Genomic DNA, 24,559 nt, shown 5'->3' with positions numbered 1-24,559 from the left:
AATGCATAGGACATATTTTTAGGACCAATTAACAAACTATTTCTGAGGACTGATTGTGAATGAAAAGATGAGAAGTGAGAAACTTGACTCTCCAGCAACTTTTGTAAGAAATAATCTAAAGGAAAGGAGGAAAGTATTAACGAAACTAGGATCAGAATCTCTGAAAAATGTGTTCCTAAAAATGACATAAAGCAGAATACCACACTCTTTATACTACTGAAAAGTAAGAGGGCAGAGGGACAGAGTAACATCAAAAATGGCTCAAATTTCCAAGATTCCCCATTCCTTGGTAGAATGTTCTCTAGAGAGACCAGACAGGCCGCACAGCCCATGCCCATGATGTCTTGTCCTGTGATAAAAAGTAGGAACGGACTCATAGCTGTGCTCTTTTTTCAACTTCCCCTACCTTTAATATCGAGGAACAGACAAATCCCCAGGATGCGTGTGTGAAAAAGCCAGAGATGGATAAAAATAATTCAATGACAAATGCTGGAAAAACATACAAAGGGGCAGAAGCCAGACATTCGTGGGATTCCCTGACAGCTCGATCCACAAGGAAGGGCTGGACTGGAAAAAAACAGGGCCTCAGGTTCCTGCCAAGCTGTCTGAGGCCCTGTCCTTCCCAAATCATTCCAAGCAGCAGCCAAGACTTTACAGTAACCCTTCCAGGTCTCACAAAGAAAAATGCACTATGAACTCACTGAGTGCTCCTCACCTAGAAAATTCTCCCTGATGTGGTCCAATTCCACAGAAGGCTGGCAGTAATGAGAAGATGCCTCTGCACATCAACTGTCAGCTCCTAATGACTCCCCATGTGCCCAGAAAACAGACAATTAAAAGACAGCTTGAAAAATCTAATCTTTCTCACTGGCTAAAGAAAAGCTGAAATATCCAGGTATCAGCATCTAGAAACCGAAAATACCACTTTATGAAAAAAGAGGCCATAACCACTTCGTACCTGCATCCTGGAGTCCCTATTGTATAATTTAAAGTCGGCCTGGCTTGGAGGCACACCTCAGGCTTCTAAACATGTGACTGTATTTGGCTCTAACTACTTTCTCTTCTGGAGAATGGCCTGTAATTAATCTCACTTATTACCTCTAAAAAGTAACAACAGAGGAATGGCTGGCCAAGTCCAACTCCAGAGTGTCTAGGGAACTGCAAGCTACACAGCCAGGCCTCAGACTGTCTGGGCAAGTCATGGGCTCTTTGCCTTCCTCTCCCACAACAAAGCCTGAACAGGGACGCCAGACAGACCAAAGGAACCAGGGGATTTGAGGAGCTGGGTTGAGCTTACACTGACCCAATGGGAGACAACAATCCTGAGGCTACATTTGGGGTGGTTTCAAAACAGAGGGGGAGGGGAAAGAAAAAGGTTGTTTGGTGAAAATTTGTGTGATCCATAAAATTGAGAACAATAGCAACACCACAGGGACATTCCTGTGGCTACCAAGTCATTGAATTCTCTGACATGCAGAGATGAAAAGTACAGCCAGCAATGGGATTCTCTTTACATCTTAGTACAGTTTATAGGGCAGTCCCTAGTTTAGTGAATTATCACAGTTTAGAGTTTATCAGCACTGGAATCCACTGTTGCTATTGTAGAAAAACTAGCAAGAGTACCTTTTATTTATTTAGCACCCACTTCCAGGGAGATCAAAGTGCTTTAAAGGCAATCTAAAAGCTCTCAAAACAGGCCAGTTTATGTGTAAGTATATTCTTACCCAATAAAACGATTAAATGAATAGCTTAGGGTCACTTAGTGTCAAAACCAGTAATAAAACTCACATCTCTCAGCTACAAATCCCACATTCATTAAATTTAGTCACCCTTACCACTAAAGGAGGAACAACAAAAGACTAAATAAATATCCACAAAGCAGTGACTTACCAGGTAAAAATGGAAATCAGGATGTCGTGCTGGGCAGAACATATGCTGCGGGTCTGGCTGGGGCCCACGTCATAGCCAGGTCTGGAAGAATCTCTGAGAATTCACTTAGGGCTGCTTTGGGGTGGGTACCTCTGGGAATTCCATGTGGGACCGAGACTCCCAAGTTGAGCCTCCAGTCTGTCCTGGCAACCAGAGGTTACCTGGGGGCAGAGATTTCCCAGGGCTACCCTGGACTGGAATGGGACCTGAAAACTGGCCCTTGTGCTTTGACAGAGGTAAAGAGAGGACTGTTGTGGATACAACGAATTCAAAAAGGAAAAGACCAGGGGACTTCATGGGAGTTGCTTTTTGGCTGCAAGGGCTCTGAAACTGTGTAATGTGCCATTTTACTGCAGCCTCATGAGCACGGTCTGGCTGGGAAAAGGCTACTCACACCACTGGACTCCAGGCTCTGGCTCAACCTTGACCAATCCCATCATCTTTTATCTCAGTACTAACAGGTGCTACCAAAAGAAAGCCCTAAACTATAATTTTTATTAAATTTTTTCCCCTCATTCCATCTACAAATATAAAAAGTGCTAAAACTCTACTTCTCCAAAATGTGCAGTTTTGACATTTTGTTTACAGTATGGAAAATGCCTATAAGCCTTCGTTGTACAGACAGCATATCTAAAATTGCAGTGAAAATGTTTTCCATAAAAACAAGCCTTGGATTTTAAAATGAAAATGGAATATTTGGAAATATTTTATATGGAAAATAAAGCTCTATGGCATAAACAGAATTTCTGTTTTACGACTTATGTTTTAGGAATGCAGATACTCTGTAGATTGTAAATCACCAAATAGCAAACTTCTCCTATGAAGAGAACTGTGTGGATACCCTGCCTTAAAAAGTCCAGTCTCTTAGTCTTCACTTCTTTATAATTCTCAGTTGAGATGATTCTTTTCACTATGACCACAGTGATCATGGGTATGAAAGACATTGTACCACAGCATGATGTAATGTGCTTATTTATGTTGCTTCCTGGGCAGAGTTTCTGCTTCCCAAATTAGTTCCTTAAGTAATAATTCAAACACCAACAGATAATTTACCAAGAATTAGGTATTTCCTCCCTGCCCAAGTCTTTGGTTCCTCCTCGCAACCTCAGGGCAAAGCAGTATACTAAGAGGCAGAGGTTGGAAGTACTGGCATGGGGTGTGGGGACTCAGTGGGACATCTACGGAAGAGCTTCTTTATTTGGAGAGAACAATATCTCAGCTGGTCAGAATACTTCATTGTAATAGTCACATTTCTCTCTAGCTCATATGACTCAGGGACTGATGCAATTTAATCCATATTTAATAGCCACTAAAGCAAGTACTGGGAATCTACTTCTAACACTTTGTATATAGGGGTAATTAAAACAGGGAGTCAGACCAGAATTCAATGCAGTGGTTTGTTTTTTAATTCAGAAGTTGCTTACTTTACGGCCAGAATCTATTTGGATTTTTCACTCAGTCATTTCTTTCAACTACATAAAGGAAATTTCCTTCCTATTTCCCAAATGAACATTAAGCAGGGAGGCCATTTAATTACATGAAACTAGATGAAAAAAAAAACAAATATGTCCTTCAAAAGAAAAGAGCTAAAAGTTACTGAAACACAACATAGCACAAGGTATAAAAAAAGAACTAACGATAAAATGTCAAACGTTAGTACATGACAATGTTGACTATAAGCAAGGATTAAACACAGTATAGATTCTTGCTCTGTCACCCAAAAGTGGTTTTCTTAACTGTCTCAGAAATTTCCATTTCATTTGATTTTCCTGAAAACTGTCTTACAAATAAAATGAGGCTCTCTTTTCAAGTGTCAGAGGATCTGGATAGGTGAAGAGTAGGTATCTGCCTTCCTGTGTAGAACTCAAAGTGGGAATGGCTTGCTTGGGATGCAGGCCACCCCTGTGCAACTCAAATGCTAGCTCCAGGGCCCTTCACATACCTGCTTCCAGGAGGGCTGGAGTGGTTCTCGGGAGGTTGAGGGTCTGACTGTATTGACCACGTCGGGCCACTAGGAATGATGACGGGGCGAAGGGTGGGGGGAGTTGAAGCACTGCTTCTGTTTATGATGCCAGTTGTCAAATTCAGGTTTGTTACCTAGAAAGGAAGTGAGGGAAATAACCTGATTTTAGAGAGTTTTAGAAAAGTATCATTAAAAATATATGGGAAAAATCAAGTCAAGTCCAATAGATGGTAACCCCTCTAAGCTGAAGCCGTGGCTGTGACAAAGAAACCTAGGAAGGATTGGCTTTGTGTGCAAGGAGCAGAAGTGAGGGTGGTTAGTGTCAACATAAGCTGACAAGCATTTATGCTGCTTCTACTACGTGCTCAGCACTGGACTATGCCACATGCTGTGAAAAACAAAGATGGTTAACAAAAACAAGAATTTACTGTTTACTTTGTGCCAGGAAATGTTCAAAGAAACTAGGCAACTATTTAGCCTTTCTGGCCCTTGTTTCTTCATCTAAAAGTTCTAAATGCTCAATAAATTTTAGTTATAAATAATAATAACTACTATAATATATAAAGAACTCATTGATTTAGAAAGAAAAAGGATGGCCAGTTAATAGAAGAACAGGCATTGGCTTCAATAAATAATTTACAATGAAAGAATACAATTAGTCAATTAAACATTTAAAACTAGTCATCATTTCCACTGGTAAATGTAAATAACAAGAAAAATATAAATTACAGAGAAATGCTAGTTACAAGATACCATTTTTATGTGTCACATTGGTATATAATAATAAAAAAGTAGTATGTGATAATGGCAAGGGGTGAGATTAGATAAGTATTTATGCTATTTGTGTGTCTAAATTGGTAGAATCTGTCTGGAAATCAATTTGGCAATATATTATTAAAGCATATTACAACATTCATACATTTTGATGCTACAATCTAGTTTCTCAGAATTATGTGAAAAAACATTTGCAGATGATTAATAATGGTGATTATCATAATAGCAGTTAATATTTATTAGAATTTACTATGTGCCGTGCTCTGTGTAAATGAGTACTTACATATATCTCATTTAAACTGTCACAAGTCTGTTGGTAAATACTACTAATTATAATCCTCATTTTACAAAGAACGAAACTGAGGCCTAGGATTGCACTGAGGCGTAGGAATAAATGGCAGAACTAGGATTTGAACCATAGACATTTAAGCATCAAAGCCCAATTCTTCCTCACCACACTACACTGTGAACACATGCTGAAAAGCAAGTATTGTTTTTAATATTGAAAAAGAAGAGGATATAAATGGCTAACAATAATGTTAAATAAATTTTGCTCTATCCATGTAAGGGAATTATATATCCATTAACATTTTTTGAAAAATACTTAATGATATAGAAACATGCTGATACCTCAAGTGAAAAAAAACAAAATCACAATAGTAAAGGCCTAAGAAACTATATAAAGAGTAGATCCACATGTCCTTAAACACACAAACACACACACAGATACACATTCCTTAAAGATTGGAAATAAAAATCCAAATTATAAGTAGCATCTATTTCTAAATGACAACTTGTTTTCTTCCTTATATTTATACATATTCTCTGAATTTTCTATACTGGGTATGTATTACCTTTCATAATCCAAAAAAAAATTTTTTCATTCTTATGACAAATACAGATATGAAGTGATAAGCTTAAAACCTGGGTGGTAGCAGTGGAATCAGAAAAGAACATATAGTTCTGAGAAGCATTTCAAAATAAGAGGCACAGTGGCTGCAAAAGAGAGGGAAGACACAAAGCTGAATGCAGGATTTGAAGCATGAAGACATTAGAGAATAGTGGTGTGAGTCATCAGATAAGGAGATGTAAACTCCAAGGAAAATGATCTACTATAAAATGTCCTAAAGACCTAATAATTTTGACACATACAAAAGAAAGAATTATGAATTTAAAAAGAAAATCCAAAAATTCTGCTATTTCCTTCTTCAGTGTTTCATAGTTCTCCCTGTAGAGGTCTTGTACCTCCTTAAATATATTCCTAGGTATTTTATTTTCTTCGTTGCTATTGTGAAAGATATTGAGTCTTTGATTTGGTCCTAAGCTTGACTGTTGTTGGTGTATATGAATGCTACTGATTTGTGTACAATGATTTTGTAACCTGAGACTTTGCTGAATTTATTTATCAATTCCAATAGTCTTTTGCCAGAATCTTTAGGGTTTTCTAAACACTGAGGAAGGAAATAGCAGAGGATGTAAACAGATGGAAAACATACCACACTCATGGATTGGCAGAATCAACATTGTTAAAATGTCTATACTACCAAAAATGATCTACAGATTCAATGCAATCCCTATTAAAATACCAACATCATTTTTCGCAGATCTAGAAAAAATAATTCTATGCTTCCTATGGAACCAGAGAAGACCCTGTATAGCCAAAGCAACCTTAGGCAAAAAGAACAAATTGGGAGGCATCAATTTAGCAGATTTCAAGCTATACTACAAGGCTACATAACCAAAACAGAATGGTACTATTACAAGAACAGAGACATAGACCAACAGATTAGAACAGAGAACACAAATATAAAACCACCCTCATATTGCCATCTGATCTTTGACAAAGCAGAAAAAAACATAAACTGGGGAAAAGAATCTTTATTCAATAAATGGTGCTGAGAAAATCGGATAGCCACACGCAGAAGACTGAAACAGGATCCACATCTCTTACCACTTATAAAAATCAACTCACGATAGATGACAGTCTTAAACCTAGGGCATGAAACTATAAGAATTCTAAAAGAAAATGTTGGAAAAACTCTAATAGACATTGGCCTAGGCAAAGAATTTATGAAGAAGACCCCAAAAGCAATCACAGCAACAGCAAAAATAAACAAATGCAACCTGATCAAATTAAAAAGCTTCTGCACAGCCAAGGAAATGAACATGAGAGTGAATAGACAACCTACAGAATGGGAGAAAATATTTGCATGCTATACATCTGATAAAGGGCTGATAACTAGAATCTATAAGAACTCAAGCACATCACCAAGAAAAAAAATCAAACAACCCCATTAAAAAGTGGGCAAAGAACATGAACAGAAACCTTTCAAAAGAAGATAGACTAATGAGCAACAAACATATGAAAAAATGTTCAACATTTCTAATCATTAGGGAAATGCAAATCAAAACCACAATGAGATATCATTTAACTCCAGTGAGAATGGCTTTTATCAAAAAGTCTCAAAACAACAAATGCTGGCATGGATGCGGAGAGATAGGAACACTCATGCACTGTTGGTGGGACTGCAAACTAGTACAACCTCTGCAGAAAGAAGTATGGATATAACTCAAAGAACTAAAAGTAGAACTACCATTTGATCCAGCATTACCACTATTAGCTATTTACCCAAAGGAAAAAAAGACATTCTATAAAAAAGACACCTGCACGCGAATGTTTATAGCAGCACAATTCACAATAGCAAATATGTGGAATCAACCCAAGTGCCCATCGATACATGAGTGGATTAATAAAATGTGGTGTATATATACCATGGAGTACTACTCAGTGATAAAAAAAAAAAAAAAATGGTGAACTAATACCTCTTGTATTAACCTGGATGGAAATGGAAATGATTGTTCTAAGTGAAGTAACACAAGAATGGAAAAACAAACACCACATGTACTCATCATTAAATTGGAACTAATCAATTAATACTTACATGCACATATAGAAATAACATTCATTGGAAATCAAGTAGGAGGAAGGGGGGACGAGGGGAGGGGTAAATTTACACCTAACAGGTACAATGCACACTATCTAGGGGATGGGCACACTTATAACTGACTCAAATGGCATAAAACCAATTTATGTAACCAAAATGTTTGTATCCCCATAATACTCTGAAATAAATAAATAAATAAAAATAAAAATTCTGAAAGAAAAAAAGTCATTTTTAGCAACAGTATAGAATTTAAGAAGGGAAAACAGCTCAGGACTGTGTCTTCACACCGATGGACCCAAAATATTTTTCTTGGAAAGTAAGCTATTTTCCACAGCTCAGGAGCAATCCCTGGCTTCTGGGGAGGCTACACCCTCCAGTGTGGACCAGTCTTTGGAAGAAGCCCCAAGAGCCAAACATGGCTTATTATTTCTGCCCCTCTTCTGCTGCTACCAGGGGGAGAAGAAAGGCATATATTGACTGAAGGACAGAGAAGCTACAGGAGCAAATTATGGCAGTAACTCTCCTCTGGCCACTAGTTTCTTTGAAGTGCTTTGTCCTTCTCCCTATATCCCAGAGGCAGTGTAGGTTAGGCCTTAGTCAATGGCACAGGCTCTCTGTAGTACTGAAGGCGCTCCTGCCCCACAGTGGTCTCTCCTCCTTCCTGCCCTGATCTCTGGCCTTAAACATCAGGCCCTTTAAATTAGACATGATCTTGCTGCTTGTAGAAAAACTACAAAGTAAGAAAAGTCTGTATGACAACTAATAGTTTCTCCAATTACTGCTTTAGTCTGTTGTGCCAAAAACTTAATAAAGGAGCCTGGCTTAATAATAATTTTTAGTGGAATAGCAATAAAATAAACAAAATGTGCACACCTTACCATGTTTAGTGTAAATGGTGTAGTTTGGAGATGAGTGAGTGGAAAGGAGAAGAGATAACAGATCTGGTAAACCTTCTATCTTTTGGCAAGGCTGCCCCTAATTTAAACATCATCATTCACATCGTAACAGTTAACACTTATTGAACACTCAACTACGCGCGATGTACTAGATGCCCTTGCATTATCTCAATGTGCATTATCTCATTTAACCCTGAGCAATCCCTTTGTAATGGATTCCACTGTTACCCCATTTTATAAAAGAGGAAACTGAAGTCTAAAGAGGGTAAACAACTAGACAAAAGTCACACACCTACTAGGTGGCAGGGACAAAATTAGAACAGAGAGTGTTAGACTCCAGGTGCATGTGGTCTACTTTTTCCAAATAATACGCTTCAACATTTAAGCCCTTACGGTAGTGGTGGCAGGCACTCTGCGTTTTATATTTCAATTACTCCTTTCTCATTACTCACAGAAACAGATACTGTTATACCCCATTTCACAGGTGGAGAAACTAAGGCTAAGAGAGGTTATCCTAAGGTAACCTCAAGGTCACATAACAGTTGTAGAACTGGTACTTTTGTGTTAAAATCCATTTTCTAGTTTGGAAACTAGTAGGGAAATAATCCTAATTAACTTTATTTGTTACAGATTTTTTTAAATGTCACCAGATACAGACCTCAAATTCTGAACACAGTGATTTATACAGGGATCAAAAACTATACCAGTTTTTCCTTCTTTCCCTTAAATTTTATTTCCCCCTTGTTACCCTTCACCAGAAGATATTAAAGAAGTAAAACAAAGAATAACCATCCTCAATCAAATAGTTTTGTTACTTAGCAGGTAGGGTAAAAAGTGCCATGAACATGAAAATATGGACTATTGGTGGGTTGTGTTTATTCATGTAACAACCATTCCTTATTTCATGGATAAACCAAGAATTGGCAGCCATTGTGATTTCTTTCTACACAGAAGCAAAGCATCATTGTTAATTTATTTTGAGAAATAGCAAAAGTGACCAGTACTTAAATGAGAAACTATATGAGGAATAAAAAATCTTTAAAGTCTTCTCACCTTTCTATATAAAAGATTCCTGCTTAAAAAACAAAAACCCCATCTCTACCAAGGGATAACCACCTGCCCTCTATTTTAAATATTCTCTTCTGTCTAGAAGACACTCAGCACATAGGTCACAAATACCACGCCCACCCCTCACCCCAGCTGACACACATTGCTAATCAGCAATCAAACAATTTGGGGATGACTTGGACATGGCCTGAGAATCTTCTTTATGCAGCTCTCCAAGGAGCCATCACTGATCAAAAGGGACAAGGGAAATAAACCTATTTTCTATTCTGTTCTAGAATGGCCTGTAATAATGGAAATGTTTTATAATCTGCAATGTCCAAAACAGCAGCCACTAGCCAAAGGCGACTACCATGCATGTGAAATGTGGCTAGTATGACTGAGGAATTAGATTTTGAACTTTACATAACTTAACTTTAAAAAGCCACATGTAGCTAATACAGCACAGCTCTAGAGCCTCAATCAGATTTGGCTAAATCTTAATGTGTACAGACTTACAACTGGTTAAAGTTTGTCCCAAGCAAATTATATCTAGATTAAATATCTGGTTCTCCTGTCAGCTTCTCAGTTTTTTCAAGAATGGGCAGAAGGAGTCACTGAACTAAAATGGATCTAAGCATCAATTCTGGCCCTAGGGAAGACAGAAGGGAAGGGAAAATCTCCCAGCTTTGGATCAGACTTGTAATAAACTCTACAATCCTATTAGGGTTCATACCTGCAGATTTCTTCCCTAACAGGACAGAGGGATGATGAACATGGCTATCACAGGCTGCATCTGTTTCTCTGTCCATCTATATTTCTCCAGGTAACACAATAAAATTAGCTTTGATCAGATGAACAGAAAGTGATAAATAGCATAAAACTTATATGTACCTGATATGCAACAACGATTAACATTTCACTGCTGAAGAATTTTTTAAAAGAATAGGCTCAGAGTACATGAAGAGATAGCACCACTCACAAAATCAGTGGTTCATCATTTTTGTTCGTAGTACAGGTTGAGTATCTCTTATCAGCAATGCTTGGGACCAGAGTGATTTGGATTTTGGATTTTTTGATATTTTGGAATATTTGTGTCGTACCACTTGAGCATCCCTAGTCTGAAAACCCAAAAAACTATGGAGGCACTCAAAAAGTTTTAGATTTTGGATTTCAGATTTTTGGATTAGGAACACTCAACCTGTATTAGGATATTAAAGTGGGCCAGTTGGCTTCTCTGGCCTGATAACTAGAGTCTATGCTACCAAATCCAGGCTGGCCAACTTATAAATTTATGTCATTGATCACAAAGAGGTCTCGAAAATAGATAGGGGATAGTTTAAAACCCATTTTAATTATCAGAACTATGATTCAAACAATATGTCCTATTGATAATGGATAACATCTTTATGTGCAAAAGACAGTATATACATATAAGAATCTTTTAAGTCCGTGTTGGGCCTTTAAAATGTTCCACTATGATCAATTTTCATGCAAATATGACACTTTTCAGATTCCATTACAATAACAGTAATAACAACAAAATCATATTAACACTAATGATGGCTAAATTTAATGAATATTTCATTTGTTCTAGGCATTGCTCTATGCACATTATATATATTTTAATTTATTTAATCTTCAAGACAGATAGATGGGAAAACTAAGGTTGAGTAGGTAAAATAACTTGCTCAAGATCAAATAATTATTATGTGCTAGCGCCTTGGATGCAATTCCTGGTCTACGTGATGCAAAATCTCCCAGTCTTGCAGTTTCAAGCACTGTGTTACTCCCACTGTCTTGTACCATTGAGTCTTGCTACTTACAATTTGGTCTTTGGACCAGCAGCATCTGCATTACTGGGAGCTTATTAAAAATGCCAAATCTCAGCACAGCCCCAGCCCCAGTGAAACCAAATCTGAATTTTTAAGATCCCCAGGTAACTCACCTTCATTGTAAGTCTGAGAAGCACTTTTCTACAGGAAGTGGTAGAAAAGGAAAGAAAAGAACAAGAAAGAGGGACCATTCAATGTTCCCTCTCTTCCACAAAGTTCAGGGGATCTTCCCCAAAAAACAGCAGAAATGCTTTTGATGAGGTGAACAGCAAGATATAAAACAGCAAAGGGGAGTGGGAATGGAAAATAATTCCATCAGATACTTTAATGTTTTACTATTTCTCAAAGTTGTTCAGATGCTCATAAATTACAATGAGTAACCATTTAATACACCAAGATACAAAAGTAGATAAAACCATTCAGGACAAAATTCAGAAAATTCTAAGACTACCTGTTATGTTGCAATGAGAAGTAACAGTCATTAAAAAAACCCAAACTCACTCAAGACATTTAAGCCTAAAAACCATCAGCTTGTTGCATTTGCCTCCACCCTGCCTTCCTCTGGCTGGTTGATGGTTAGCTAAGCGAATGATTGCCTGTGGGAAATCTGGTCACAGGACTCTACCTAAGCCTTGGGGCCTGCGTGGCAGATGTTTCACCCCTTGCTCCTCTGCTCCTCCTCCTCCTCTGTTCCCACTCTCCTGGAGAGGCTTATCCAGATGTTCCACTTCCATTCCCTGCCTCATGTCCATTGTCACAGTGACCTCAGTGCATTTTTTTCTTTGAGTACCAAAACACTGTTTATTTTAGAGCCAGCCTTCCGAATAAGGCAGGTGAGCAAATATCTGAATGTGTGGGGTAGGGACACATTGCATGCATTCCATCTAGACAGGTGTTTAAATTACAGCAGGAATAAACACAGGTGATGGATTGAAAAGGGGGTAGGAGAAACACAGAGGAGGAGGCCACAGCTTGTTACTGCTGTTTGCTAAAAGTGGTGCTGCTGCCAATGCTATAATTAAAATATGATAGTATTGCCCTGATGATTCCCAGAATATACCCACCATCCATCCAGATACATAACCTTTTGCTATTCAAAGAGGGTCTGGAGACAGGCCTAACTAGAACTCTGTTGTTACCATTGCATGTTCTTGAAATGCTATAGTCTTGAAAGCTTAAAAGAAGTCCAAACCTCAAATATAATTCAACAATTATTGCCCATCATAGGCAAGGCCTTGGGTAAAGTCTAAGGTATATACAAATAAAAATGTGGTCCCTGCCCTCAAACCATGTAGAAATTTATAATCTAGTAGGTGAGACAAGACTCCTAGAGAAAAAGCAGTATTTAAGACCTTGAGAATGTAAATGTCATAATAAAAGTGCCAAGGAAATTCAAAGAAGGCATCTGAGCTGAGCCTAAGAGGATAGACAGGGGGAAAGAAAAGGCCTAAGTAAAAATGCAGAGACAGACAAGCAGGAAGGATGTCTGAGAAATAGAAAGTAGTTTAATTTAGCAAAAGCTTAGAGTGATAGAAGATAGATAGGGACAAAGAGGTAAATAGATTTGGGAAGTCCTTGAATTCCAGACTAATGATTCTGCTCTTGATCTAGTAGGCAAGAGTAAGCTTGCTCAAGGCTTCTGACAAAGTAGTGCTGTATCAGAATTGTGGTTAAGGTAGGTAAACCTGGCGCTCTCTTCTGGGATAGGGTGAAAAGGGCTATGTTCAGTTGAGAGTCCTAACAGTCAGGCACGACGTGGTAAGGCTGGGATGCAGGATGGCTATTGCTGGTCTCCCCTCACTTCCCTCCTGAGCTAAGGAATAGTGCTGGGCCTTGGAACTGGAGAACTGGGTTTATAATCTGAAGATAAAAGCTCTTGAGTTCATATGTTCATTATTCATGTTTTCTTTTTAGATCTGCCCTCCATGCAGCTGGTAAGGCAAGATGGAGCTGCCTGCCATTTAACAAGGGAAGGTCAAAGAGTGAGCATCTCAGGTCAGCTTTGTTCTAGGGCCATATGGGAGAATGTGCCTTTCCTTGAATTTATCTTTCTGTGCCTCTCTTTAACAGTAAAATGTTTAAGGATCAAGATTAGTGGATGAGTCTGGGGGGAAGGTACCTAAGAGGCCAAGTAGATGGCTTCAGTCTAGGCCTTAGGCCTAGTGGGCAAAAGAAGACAGTGGATCATACACTGTGTAGCCCAAAGTCACCAAAGCTAGGGATTATATTCAGGAATTGAAGCCAAAAATCTTATATAATCAACAGGAAGCTTTTTTTCCTAGAAGATCTCTCTGGGCATCTTCTCCTAAACCTCAAGGTAGTAAATCCTGGATTTTAGCCACAGCTCTGTCTGGATCAATGTTTAAAACCATGTGTGCAGTAACTTCCAGCTCTACCATGGAACAACAAAACCAAACAAAATGACATTTAGAGATGGTAAGGTTTCAGTAGATATTTGAAAAGACAACACAAGTTAATTAAACAGATAATGTGTCCAATGTGAGCCCTTGAGTCCTCCACCAGATAGATCGCATCTGCCGCTGTGTATGCCGATCTAGCTTACGTGCTGGGCAATTCCTTCAGAACAGGACACTCTCCACTCATAGCAGACCACAGAATTCTATTTTTCTATAGACATGGTTTGTCTACAAATGTAGTGGCAAAAACCCTCCTCTGGAGCTTGTAGATTTTCTATACAACTTTGATCTTTCTTAACACAGTACCAAGATTTATCATTGCTGTTTAGGAAAAAACACAACCAGCAAATATATACAGCTGTGCCAGGGGAGGAAGAGATTACTCCTAACCTGAAATTAGAAAAATGAGAAGCTTCTTCTGTGTGGTTTTTCTTTGTTTGTTTGTTGTTTTAGGGTTTTGGGGGGCTACAGTGCAGTGTCATCATTATAGCTCACTGCAACCTCAAACTCCTGGGCTCAAGCAATCCTACGGCCTCAGCCTGCTGGGTAGCTGGGACTACAGGCATGTGCCACGATGCCCAGATTAGTTTTCTATTTTTTGTAGACATGAGGTCTTGCCCAAGCTGGTCTCAAACTCCTGACCTCAAGCAATCCTCCCACCTTGGACTCCCAGAGTACTAGGATTATAGACATGAGCCACTATGCCCGGCCTTCTTCTATTTTATCATGACTACCTTGTGCTTTATATCCTAATATCCAGTTTATTTCTCATAAAGGATCTCTCTGACCTATAAAGATTCTTTGCCATTAAATGGTTTCAAGAGCACGTGGTAAAGTTGAAGAAACTTTATGCCATGTTTTGTATTGTATTATAGCTGCAAGCTCATTGGCCTATCCTACCCCTCAAATTATAAGCTTCTTTAGGACAGGGATTGTATCTTACTGTTATCTCCCCAGAGCTTTGACAAGAAGGCACAAAAGCATTTATACAGTAAATGAAGTGGGCCTCATCCAAAGAGATCCCAGTAAACAACTTTGGTGAGGACTCTTCTACTCTCAAACATATACACACACCTCCCCTGCCTCCGGTTAGCTGCTAGTTTCCCCAGTGAGTAGAAAAATGATTAATATCACCGAAGGCTATAGCAAGGAAATTCGAGGTTCCAAGTTACCTCTTTTTGCATAGACCACAAAGGAGGGACTGCTTTGGAATTTGGGGGAATAAAGTATCAGTGACTAGAGTGAGAGATAAGTGTTGGTCATCCTAGTGCCCTGCATAATTTTAGAGATGATTTCTGCCTGATCTTGAAGCCTTAAGCAAGGTTCTCAAATTGGTGAACTAATAGTCTTGACATACAGATTTTATGCCTTGTCTGCACAATGCATGTTTGTTTCTTCATGGTACTGAAACTGCAAAGGCCTAATGAGCCACTTGCAATTCACTCAAACTAATCCCAGATTTACTTAAGGATGTTTGCAAATTTCATACATCTTATTTATCAAAATAGAGATGGAAATTAACATTAAAGATTTAGTTAATGACAGCATATCAAGTGAGCAATTGGTAGCATAGCATTCCCAAGGCAGTTTATAATCTTGTCATAGTTCAATTTCCTCATTATAGCATGGTCCATAAAATATTAGATAACTCTTGCCTGAGGAGATGTAGGGATGGTGTTTCACAAAATTATTTCATTAATTCAAACAAATATTTATTAGGTACCTACTCTGGGCTTGGCATTCTTTTGGGCATTGATAATACACTGAAAAAAAAATAATAGTAAAGTAGTACAGCTATTATAGAAAACAGTATGGAGAGTCCTCAAACAGCTAAAACTAGAACTACCACATGATCCCACTGCTGGGTATATATCCAGAAGAAGGGAAATCAATTTATCAAAGAAATCTCTGCAGGCTCGTGTTTATTGAAGCACTATTCACAATAGCCAAGATATGGAATCAACCTAGGTGTCCATCAGCAGATGAATGGATTCAGACAACGTGTATATACACAATGGAATATTATTCAGCCATAAAAAAGAATGAAATCCTGCCATTTGCAGCAACATGGATGGAACTAGGGGTCAATATGGTAAGTAAAATAAGCCAGGCACAGAAAGACAAATACCACATGTTCTCACTGTGGGAGCTAAAATAGATCTCATGGAAGTAGAGAGTAGAATGGTGGTTACCAGAGGCTGGGATAGAAAGGGGAGAGAGGGGGATGAAGAGAAGTTGATTAATGAGAACAAAAATAGATACAATGAATAAGTTCTAGCATTCAATAGTACAGTAGGCAAACTATAGTTAATAACTTATTACATATTTCAAAATAGCTAGAAGAGAGAATTGTAATGTTCCCAACACAAAGAATAGATAAATGTTTAAGGTGATGGGTATCCCAGTTACCCTGACTTGATCACTACACATTGTATACCTGTATCAAAATATCACATGTAACCCCAAAATACATATAACTATGATGTATCAATTTAATAAGAAAACCCTAAAAATCCTTGCCCTCATGATATCATTGAAATAATTTGAAAATGTATGAAACAAAGATGATCACAGATTTGGAATTAGGGCCAAATTATTGATATTAATAGCCATATACTATCTAAAAGGTTTCAGGGGTTCTTAACTTGGAGGATGAGTACATACAGCATCAAGAGGGAACCTGGTTCTTGGGGAGAGTGTCTATGGACCCTTTGAAATTGAACACAAATTTCTAAGTTTGAGTGCACATTTTTTTCAGAAGGAAGAAAATAGCTTTTATTGGATTTTTTCTTTTTTTTGAGACAGAGTCTCACTGTGTTGCCAGGTTAGAGTGCCACAGCATCAGCTTAGCTCACAGCAACCTCAAACTCTTGGGCTCAAGAGATCCTCCTGTCTCAGCCTCCCCAGTAGCTGGGACTACAGGCATGCACTACCACACCCGGCAAAATTTTTTTTTCCCCTATTTTTAGTTGTCCAGCAAATTTCTTTCTACTTTTTTAGTAGAGACAGGGTCTCGCTCTTGCTTAGGCTGGTCTCGAACTCCTGACCTCAAGCGATTATCCTGCCTTGGCCTCCCAGATTACAGGTGTGAACCACCACACCCAGACCTTTCACTGGATTTTAAAAAGGGATCTCTCACTCCAAAACAGTTAAGAATCACTCGGAATAATATGAAGATAAATTTGCCTACATCTGCATTCACATTGTCCTCAAAACTACATCAACATCATTTCCGAATAATATTCTCTATGGTGTCCATAATATGACTGGATCAATCGAACATGCTTTAATTACCCCAGCCATGGGGCTTTGAATGATCTGGAATAGGGAAATGCTATGGCTAGTCCCTTGTTTTAGTGTGTGTTGCTAGAACAAAAGTAATCCTTGAATAGAAAACACCAGTGGACCAAGACCTATTCCACTCAAGATGAAGGAAAAGGAAAACCAAAGTGCCAGGTCTGTACTCACTACAAGATTTCCACCATTAGGCTGGGCGCGGTGGCTCATGCCTGTAATCCTAGCACTCTGGGAGGCCGAGGCGGGTGGATCACTTGAGGTCAGGAGTTCGAGACCAGCCTGAGCAAGAGCGAGACCTCGTCTCTACTAAAAATAGAAAGAAATTATCTGGCCAACTAAAAATACATATAGAAAAAATTAGCCGGGCATGGTGGTGCATGCCTGTAGTCCCAGCTACTTGGGAGGCTGAGGCAGTAGGATCGCTTAAGCCCAGGAGTTTGAGGTTGCTGTGAGCCACGGCACTCACTCTAGCCCAGGCAACAGAGCGAGACTCTGTCTCAAAAAAAAAAAAAAAAAGATTTCCACCATTAGAGAAATATTAAAGAATATATTCAATCAAGAACATGAAAATACCTTAAACAGTTACATTTTGCACATCCTTCCAAGGGTCCTTCATGAGTTTTTATGAAATCATTAGCCACAACAAGCAACAAACACATGTTTTAAGGCAGTTTCAATTCTTTTTTCAATTCCTGGATGCTGATCAAATGAATCTTAAGAAATTTACACTCCAATCACCAGGAGATAAAGGTTACAATGTTAATCATATTGTTAAAGGGGTCAGGAAAAGCAGGAAATTTCTGCAGTTCTAATACATTAGCACTAAATTCTCTTGGCATATCTTCCCTCTCTGTTGAACTTCATCATTTACATAATATACATATACATATAGACATTTAGTGTTCCAAAATCTAGACAGAGTTCCAGATCAAGATTTGCCAGAGACATTCCTGGGAAACCTGACAAAATGGCCAAATCTCTTTGTAGCGTTTCCAATTTAGACACTGCTTTTGTGCGTTGATGATGGCTGCTGCAGCCATGATAAGTAGATCTACTCTTACTGCATCTCTGGTGATTATTAACAAGATTGGATTGTGCCTCCTTAAAGAATCAGTTGAATACATCATAAAATAATCTGATGAGTTCGCTTAACAAATAACTGAGAATCGAGACAGAACCACATGTTTTTCAAGCTGCTTTGAGGAGTGGAGAAGCACTTCTAATCATGAAAACAGAGAGGAAGTTCAACTCCTAGTTTCTCTGTGCAAGCTCAAGCACAGGCTTGGCTATATCTCTGCAGAAATGTCACAGAACAACAGGCTCACAGTGTTAAGCTCAGTCATTTTAGTCTGATAAGAGGCTTCAGTCCTGATTCAAAGAGAAAGAAGCAGAAAAACACAGAGGTAAAGAGTAGGGAGTCAGAGAGACCTCTGGGTGTGAGGCCTGGCACAGTTACTTGCTATTTGTGCGACCTTGACACAGTCACTTATCCTACCACCTTCCATTTCTTCATCTTCATAGGTGAAAAATAAGGATTAAAAGATAGGATTAAAGATAGGATTATCATAGGATTAAAAGATAATGCACATAAAGTCCTTAGCACAGTGCCTAGCACAAAGCAAGCATCTGATTAATGTCAACCACTTTTTATTAAGGGCAGGTGTGGTATTATCAATGAAAAAATGAAACAGCAATAATGTTTAAAGAGAATATAAAAACCAATAAAATGCAGAAGAGAAATTCTTTTCAACTTAGCATACACGTGGGTAAGTGTCTACCAAGTGCAAGGTCCCGTGCCAGGTAATGGGTTAGAAAAAATTGCCATCCTGTAGTTTAGAGCAAAACAGGAAAGAAGAGATGCAAAATAGTTATAACAGATCTGTTATAGAAAGTGACTAATCAAGGGCTGAAAGAGCACAGAGGATAGAAAGATGATTTCTGGCTGGGGCTACAGGGGGTTCTTTATTCACTGTTTATTTAAAAAATATGTATTGAGTGCATACTATATACCAGGGTTAGGAATAATTGGTGAAAAAATGGACATGGTCCCACCCTCAGTCAAGAACCTTATTTATAGTCCAGTAGAATCAGCACATTTATTGAGTATTATCCATGAGTCAGGTTCTGAGGCAGCAGAGGACACTGCCCTGAAGGAGCTCCCTGTCTATTAAAGGAGACAGCTATGTTGACACATACAGTATGATGCGTAAAATGGCATGCATATGAGAGAAGTGGCATCTATGCCGAGCCTAGACAGATGCACAGATTAAACATGGTGCCTGGGGAAGACAGTATAAGGCACAGAAACTAAGAGAAATTCCAGTTGAGCTGCACAAAAACGTGTGACGGGAGGGAAACAGGCTGGAGAAGTAGCCCAGAGCCAATTCTAAATAAAGGCTTTGAATCACACTTAATAGCTTGGGCTTCACATTGCAGACAAACAGGAAGCACCTCGAGATTCTTGAGCAGAGGAGTTCCATGATTAGATTTGTGATTTAGAAAGAGTCCTTTGGAGCAAAGACTAGGGTGAACAGAGAAACTGGCCAGGAGACCAGTTAAGAGGGAATTGGTAATAGTAGCTGTCCATTTGAGAGATAATCAAGGCCTTAAGCAAGACAGTAGATGGAAAAACAAACAGAGAAGATACATATCAGAGACACTGTAGAGTCTTGGCAACTGCCTGGGCATACAGAGAATAAGGAAGCGAAGAGAGGCACTGATAAATCAAAAGCTCCATTCCTAAATCCCTAGAATTGCAATGTCACTAATACCTAGAAGAAATAAAGGAGGAGAACAAATAAATAGGTTTTAGGTATGTTGAATAACTTTTGAGTATTTTCAAAATATGTCAAATATTTTGGATGCTGGGCAATATAGTTAGGTGGAAATGTTTAGCAGGCAGTTGGAAATTTGGACCTGGCACTCAGAAAAGAGGTCCAAACTAAAGATACATATTTGGGAGAAATCCATAGAGAACTGCCAGATGAAGCTATGGGAAAAGAAAATTTACCCCAGGGGAAACTACAGACAGAAAAAAAGTTCTGAGGATTGTGGCCTGGGATTCAGAGGTATGTTGGAGGATTTTGCTAAAGAGCAGCGGAGCAGATGCCCAGGGTCATCCCACCTTCTGCAATTAGAGAGACTCTGCCATGATCAGTTTTCCACATTTGGGGTCTATATGCCAGTGGCTTTTTAAAAATGTTGAAAATGCAATCTAGGAGGAAGGAATGAGCTCTCAGAGAAATTACTGAAGGGTCAGAGAGGGTAAGGGAAATTTACAGGTAGGAAGTGGTCAATAGCACCACATGCTGAAGGAGGATGAGGAGCAAAAATAGGTAATTGCAGTTGATAATTCCAAGGTCATCAGTGGCCTCTGAGAGAGAGAGATGGACAAATGCTAAGAGAGAGAGACTGGACTGCAAAAGTGAGTGTGGGAGGCGGGAACTGGGGACAGTAAGGGTATGTTACATTAAAAGAAGTCTGGCAGTACAAGGAAGACAAGAGCTTGAAAGGGAAGCAGAATAAAAGAAAGGTTATTTCAGAACAAAAGACCATGTAATAGGCCAGGAACTAAGAAAAAATGGGAGATTAAAGCCTCGAGAGACATAGAAGAGCTAGGGAATTAGGATCAATTGGAGCTAGGTACCAGAGCAGAGAGGCACAAGGAGCCAGGAGGAGAATGAGTCTTGATACCGAAATTACCCCATTTTACAAATAAGGAAATCAAGGCACAGGAAGGTGAAACAATTTGTCCAAGGTCTCACTGACTCAAGAGCTTATGCTTTTTCTATTTACCCTATTCTGGTTTTAGGAATGGGAAAGAGTAATGTATATGGTACAAAGAACAGTTTTTTCTACCAAGAAAAGAATATAGAACCACAGGGACTAGAGTTGGCAAACAACTACAGAATCCGAGCACAAATATACAGTAGTTCAAATGCATCCAGATAGGCTAAGGAGGCAGGGAGAAAGCTTCCAGTGCCAAATGCCAAAGTGTGTGATAAACAGGGTGCCATCTGCCTCAATCCTAGAGAACATTTATAATCATTTCAAAGATTTGGCTCCACCTCTCCGAATTTCACCTCCAAATTGGAACTTCTGAAATTGAGATTCACTCAAGGTCCACTGTGGATCTTTATGATGGTATGATAAAGAACTCCTTTGTGTATGAATGAGTAAGCACTATGAAGCAAACATTTTCTACAGTGTCCATCCCCCTCTAGGACTAGGCAGGAAAAGTCTCAGGGTAAGGAGCAAAAAAGAAAGAAATCAAATGGTTTTCTTTTCTACTCTCTATCTAAATGAAAAATGTTAAGAGCAAAAAGTGTCTCCTCCCCCCACATCTGTCAGCACATTTCCAGGAGGGCTGGCCACATCCTGGGCACTGGCTGGCTGGGGAGCAGAGACTGACACAGCACATTCGCTCACTCAGAGCCCCCGCCTGGGTGGTCTGCTGTTATCCCTTTGATTAAACTCCCAGCCTGGAAGAGCTGGAGCTGCTCCTGATGATAGCTGGGTCCTGAAATCTCACACTCGCCGGCACGGAGAGGGCCGGTGCTCCCTCTGACTCCCTCCCTCCCACTCCTCACCACAGAGCTGGGCTAATTCACCACATTCTTCTGTTCATTAATGGCAATGACCACAAAGGGCTAGCACTGCACTCCCTCACATCGCAGTGAGGCAGAGATAGAGAGACCTCACACTGAAGCTCCACTCCAGCACCCTGTTGGCCACCACAGCAACCCCACCCCCATCCCAGGCACAAAATGTTTCTAGAAAACCCTGCTTTTAGGGATGCACAAATCAATTTCCAAAAGATCCTATCCCCAAAAGATAACCAGACTCTCACGTGCCAAGGGAAAGAATTAAAATTGACCTACTCTGCTCAGTTTTGTAAGGTATTTTTTGAATAGTCATATGTTGAGAACATGTATCTTTTTGTATTTCAAGTGTACATGTGCTTGCACATTTTGTAAGTGGCCACTGCTCATAGGGCAGAAAAAGTTTGATATTCTTATGTGTTCTAGGCTATAAACAAAGTTAAATCATAGAAGTAGTAGTAACTACAAAGTAAATGAGGTTCTGTTTTTAGCCATACAAATTTCTCAAGAATCTAACCTCTAATGTAAATTCTGGGTCCTTCAAACTTTTATTAACAAATTTTGGGGTTGTCAAGTACTTTGCTTTTTTACATTTGACTAGTTCACTGTTCCTTAGTATGTTCACCAGTGAGCAGGGAGGAAAAAGGAGCGACATTGCCTCATCCTCCAAATCCATCCTTCTTCCAGCTACCTGAGTGATCCAGCTAAAAGGCAAAACAATTGGGTCTCAGGGGTTCCCCATCATCTATGAAATAAAGGAAAAGTTCCTTCACAGGGCATTCAAAGCTTTCCCCAAACCAGCCCTTGGCCTTTTCCAGCTTTAATGGTAGCTATGCCCTGTTGACTCCAGATTCTCCAATTTCACTAAAGTGTTGTTCCCCCATATATACACATACTACTTTTTATTCTAGAAGGTGTTCCTATCCTTCTTCTGCCACCTACCTGCCTACCTTTAAGATTCAGTTTAGGTGTCATCTCTTCTAAGGCTGCTTTGGCCTTTTTACCACTCTTACCCAGAAGCTGGGTTAGGGGCCCCTTTTAGTGGTTTTTTATTCCCTAGAAATATCTCTGTCATGCATACTCCATGCTATTATTATCATATGTTTATGTGGCTGTCACCCTTACAAGACAGTTATTGCATGCTAAGGACTATGTCTTATCCCCAAGTCTTAGGATCAAAGCCTGGAATGCTCTCCAGAGCTTAGTAAAGTGTTTTTAAATACATACATACATAAATACAATGGAATAAAAAGCTTTGTAGAAAATACCATTAAAGACTTTAATAGGTTAAGTAGTTGAATTTACAGGCAAAATAAAATGATTGTTCAGAAATACTCAACGATTTCAATTTTCTACATTCATCTTCCAAAATAGCACAAATAATTTAATATCAACTTTCCTTATTTAGCAGGAGGTCTCTTAATTCCTTGCCTAGAAAAGTAATTAAAGATATATCAGAGTTTATGGCATATAATTAAAGTAATACTCAGAGAAAAATTCACATATTTAAATATAGTAAAAAATATGAATGAATGAAAATAAATTAAGCACCTAGCACAAGAAATTGGGGAGAAATAAAATAAAGCTAAGGAAAGAAGAGAGAAGGAATTAGCAAAGATAAAACAAGAAAACAATAAATTAGAAAACAATAAAACAATAGAATGAATAAATATATCCAGAGTTAATCTTATAAAAAGGGGGTGGGAATATTCAATAAGCTTATTGAAAAATTAAAAAAGAAAAGAAAAGAAAGCACAAACGCAAAATAGGAATTGAAAATAAGGAAATGATGATAGGTAAGAAGAATTCAAAAGCATGTAAAGTGATTACTGGATACAAAGCTGTTTCTGATGACAGCTAAGTTTGAGTTTTCATGCTTTAAGTCCAGACAGAAGAGCAGGCCTCCCACATCTTTCAGTCTGCAGTCCCACCTCTCTCTAGAAAGCCACAGATACTGTATCACTTGCCTCAGATAGAAACTAAGGCATCTTTCTTTCAAACATAGCTAGAGAAGAAAGGAAACTGCTAGGAAACAAAGGTACCAGAGCCTATACCAAACCATTATAACATGTTATTAGTTATTTACCAAAAAACAATAAATGACAGAATTTTCCAAATTCCAAATTAAGGAGTTACTTTCTCTGAAGGGAAGGGGCTGAATAACCTATAATTGAGCTTTTCAATAACAAAGTACATTTTATCTAAAATTTTACTTTTTTCAAATCAAATTAGAAACCAGTTACTATTGAAAGACTTTTATGGCTAAAATAATATTTTCCACATAGATGGCATTTAGACTTTACAAAGAGGTTCTGCCTACTATCTTCATGACCCTGTTGTATTTTCCCCATTAATCAGTGAAGACCATGAGGTTGAGAGAAGTTGAGTGACTTGCCCAAGATCACACAGCTAATCAGTGGCAGAAGAATAAAAGTCTCTGGATGGCTAATCCAGCTTTTTCCACTCCACCACCCCTGCTTATTACGTACTCCCTTCAGTATTGTACCAGGCACTAACCACCTTATTACCAAGACTCTAAAAGTTAAGACTGACATCTAATGGCAAGTTCAGATCCCTACGAATAGGAGTCTGATGGACTTTTAATTCACTGGCACTGAAGTTCTTTATAGATGAGAAAGATGGACTGAAGGGGGATGACTTCCTAGTCAGGATGCATTCACCTCGGATTCCTACAGGATCAGGATATTTTCCTTTGGCAGGCTTTGTGGTCTAGCAGATGATAGGAGGTGAAAATATGTAAGCGCTAATAATGGCTATGTTTTTACTACAATCACAAAATCTCTTAATGTCTTGCTGCTTCCAGCTGTTTATTTTTAAACTGGAAACATATATTCTAG

At 38.8% G+C, this 24,559-nt stretch overlaps 1 protein-coding gene across 2 annotated transcripts in view; it reads right to left on the bottom strand.

The window, feature by feature from the left end:
* Window positions 1-24,559, bottom strand: part of TTLL5 (tubulin tyrosine ligase like 5) — a 276,452-nt gene that overhangs the window by 118,031 nt on the left and 133,862 nt on the right. For both annotated transcript variants that reach the window (XM_069489049.1, XM_069489040.1), the window contains one exon: window positions 3,872-4,026. In XM_069489049.1, the coding sequence (XP_069345150.1) occupies window positions 3,872-4,026 (155 nt within the window). The remainder of the gene's footprint in view (window positions 1-3,871; window positions 4,027-24,559) is intronic.

The sequence above is a fragment of the Eulemur rufifrons genome, chromosome 2 (assembly GCF_041146395.1).
Source record: "Eulemur rufifrons isolate Redbay chromosome 2, OSU_ERuf_1, whole genome shotgun sequence".
Taxonomy (NCBI): domain Eukaryota; kingdom Metazoa; phylum Chordata; class Mammalia; order Primates; family Lemuridae; genus Eulemur; species Eulemur rufifrons.
This window is presented reverse-complemented; position numbering and strand designations above follow the sequence as displayed.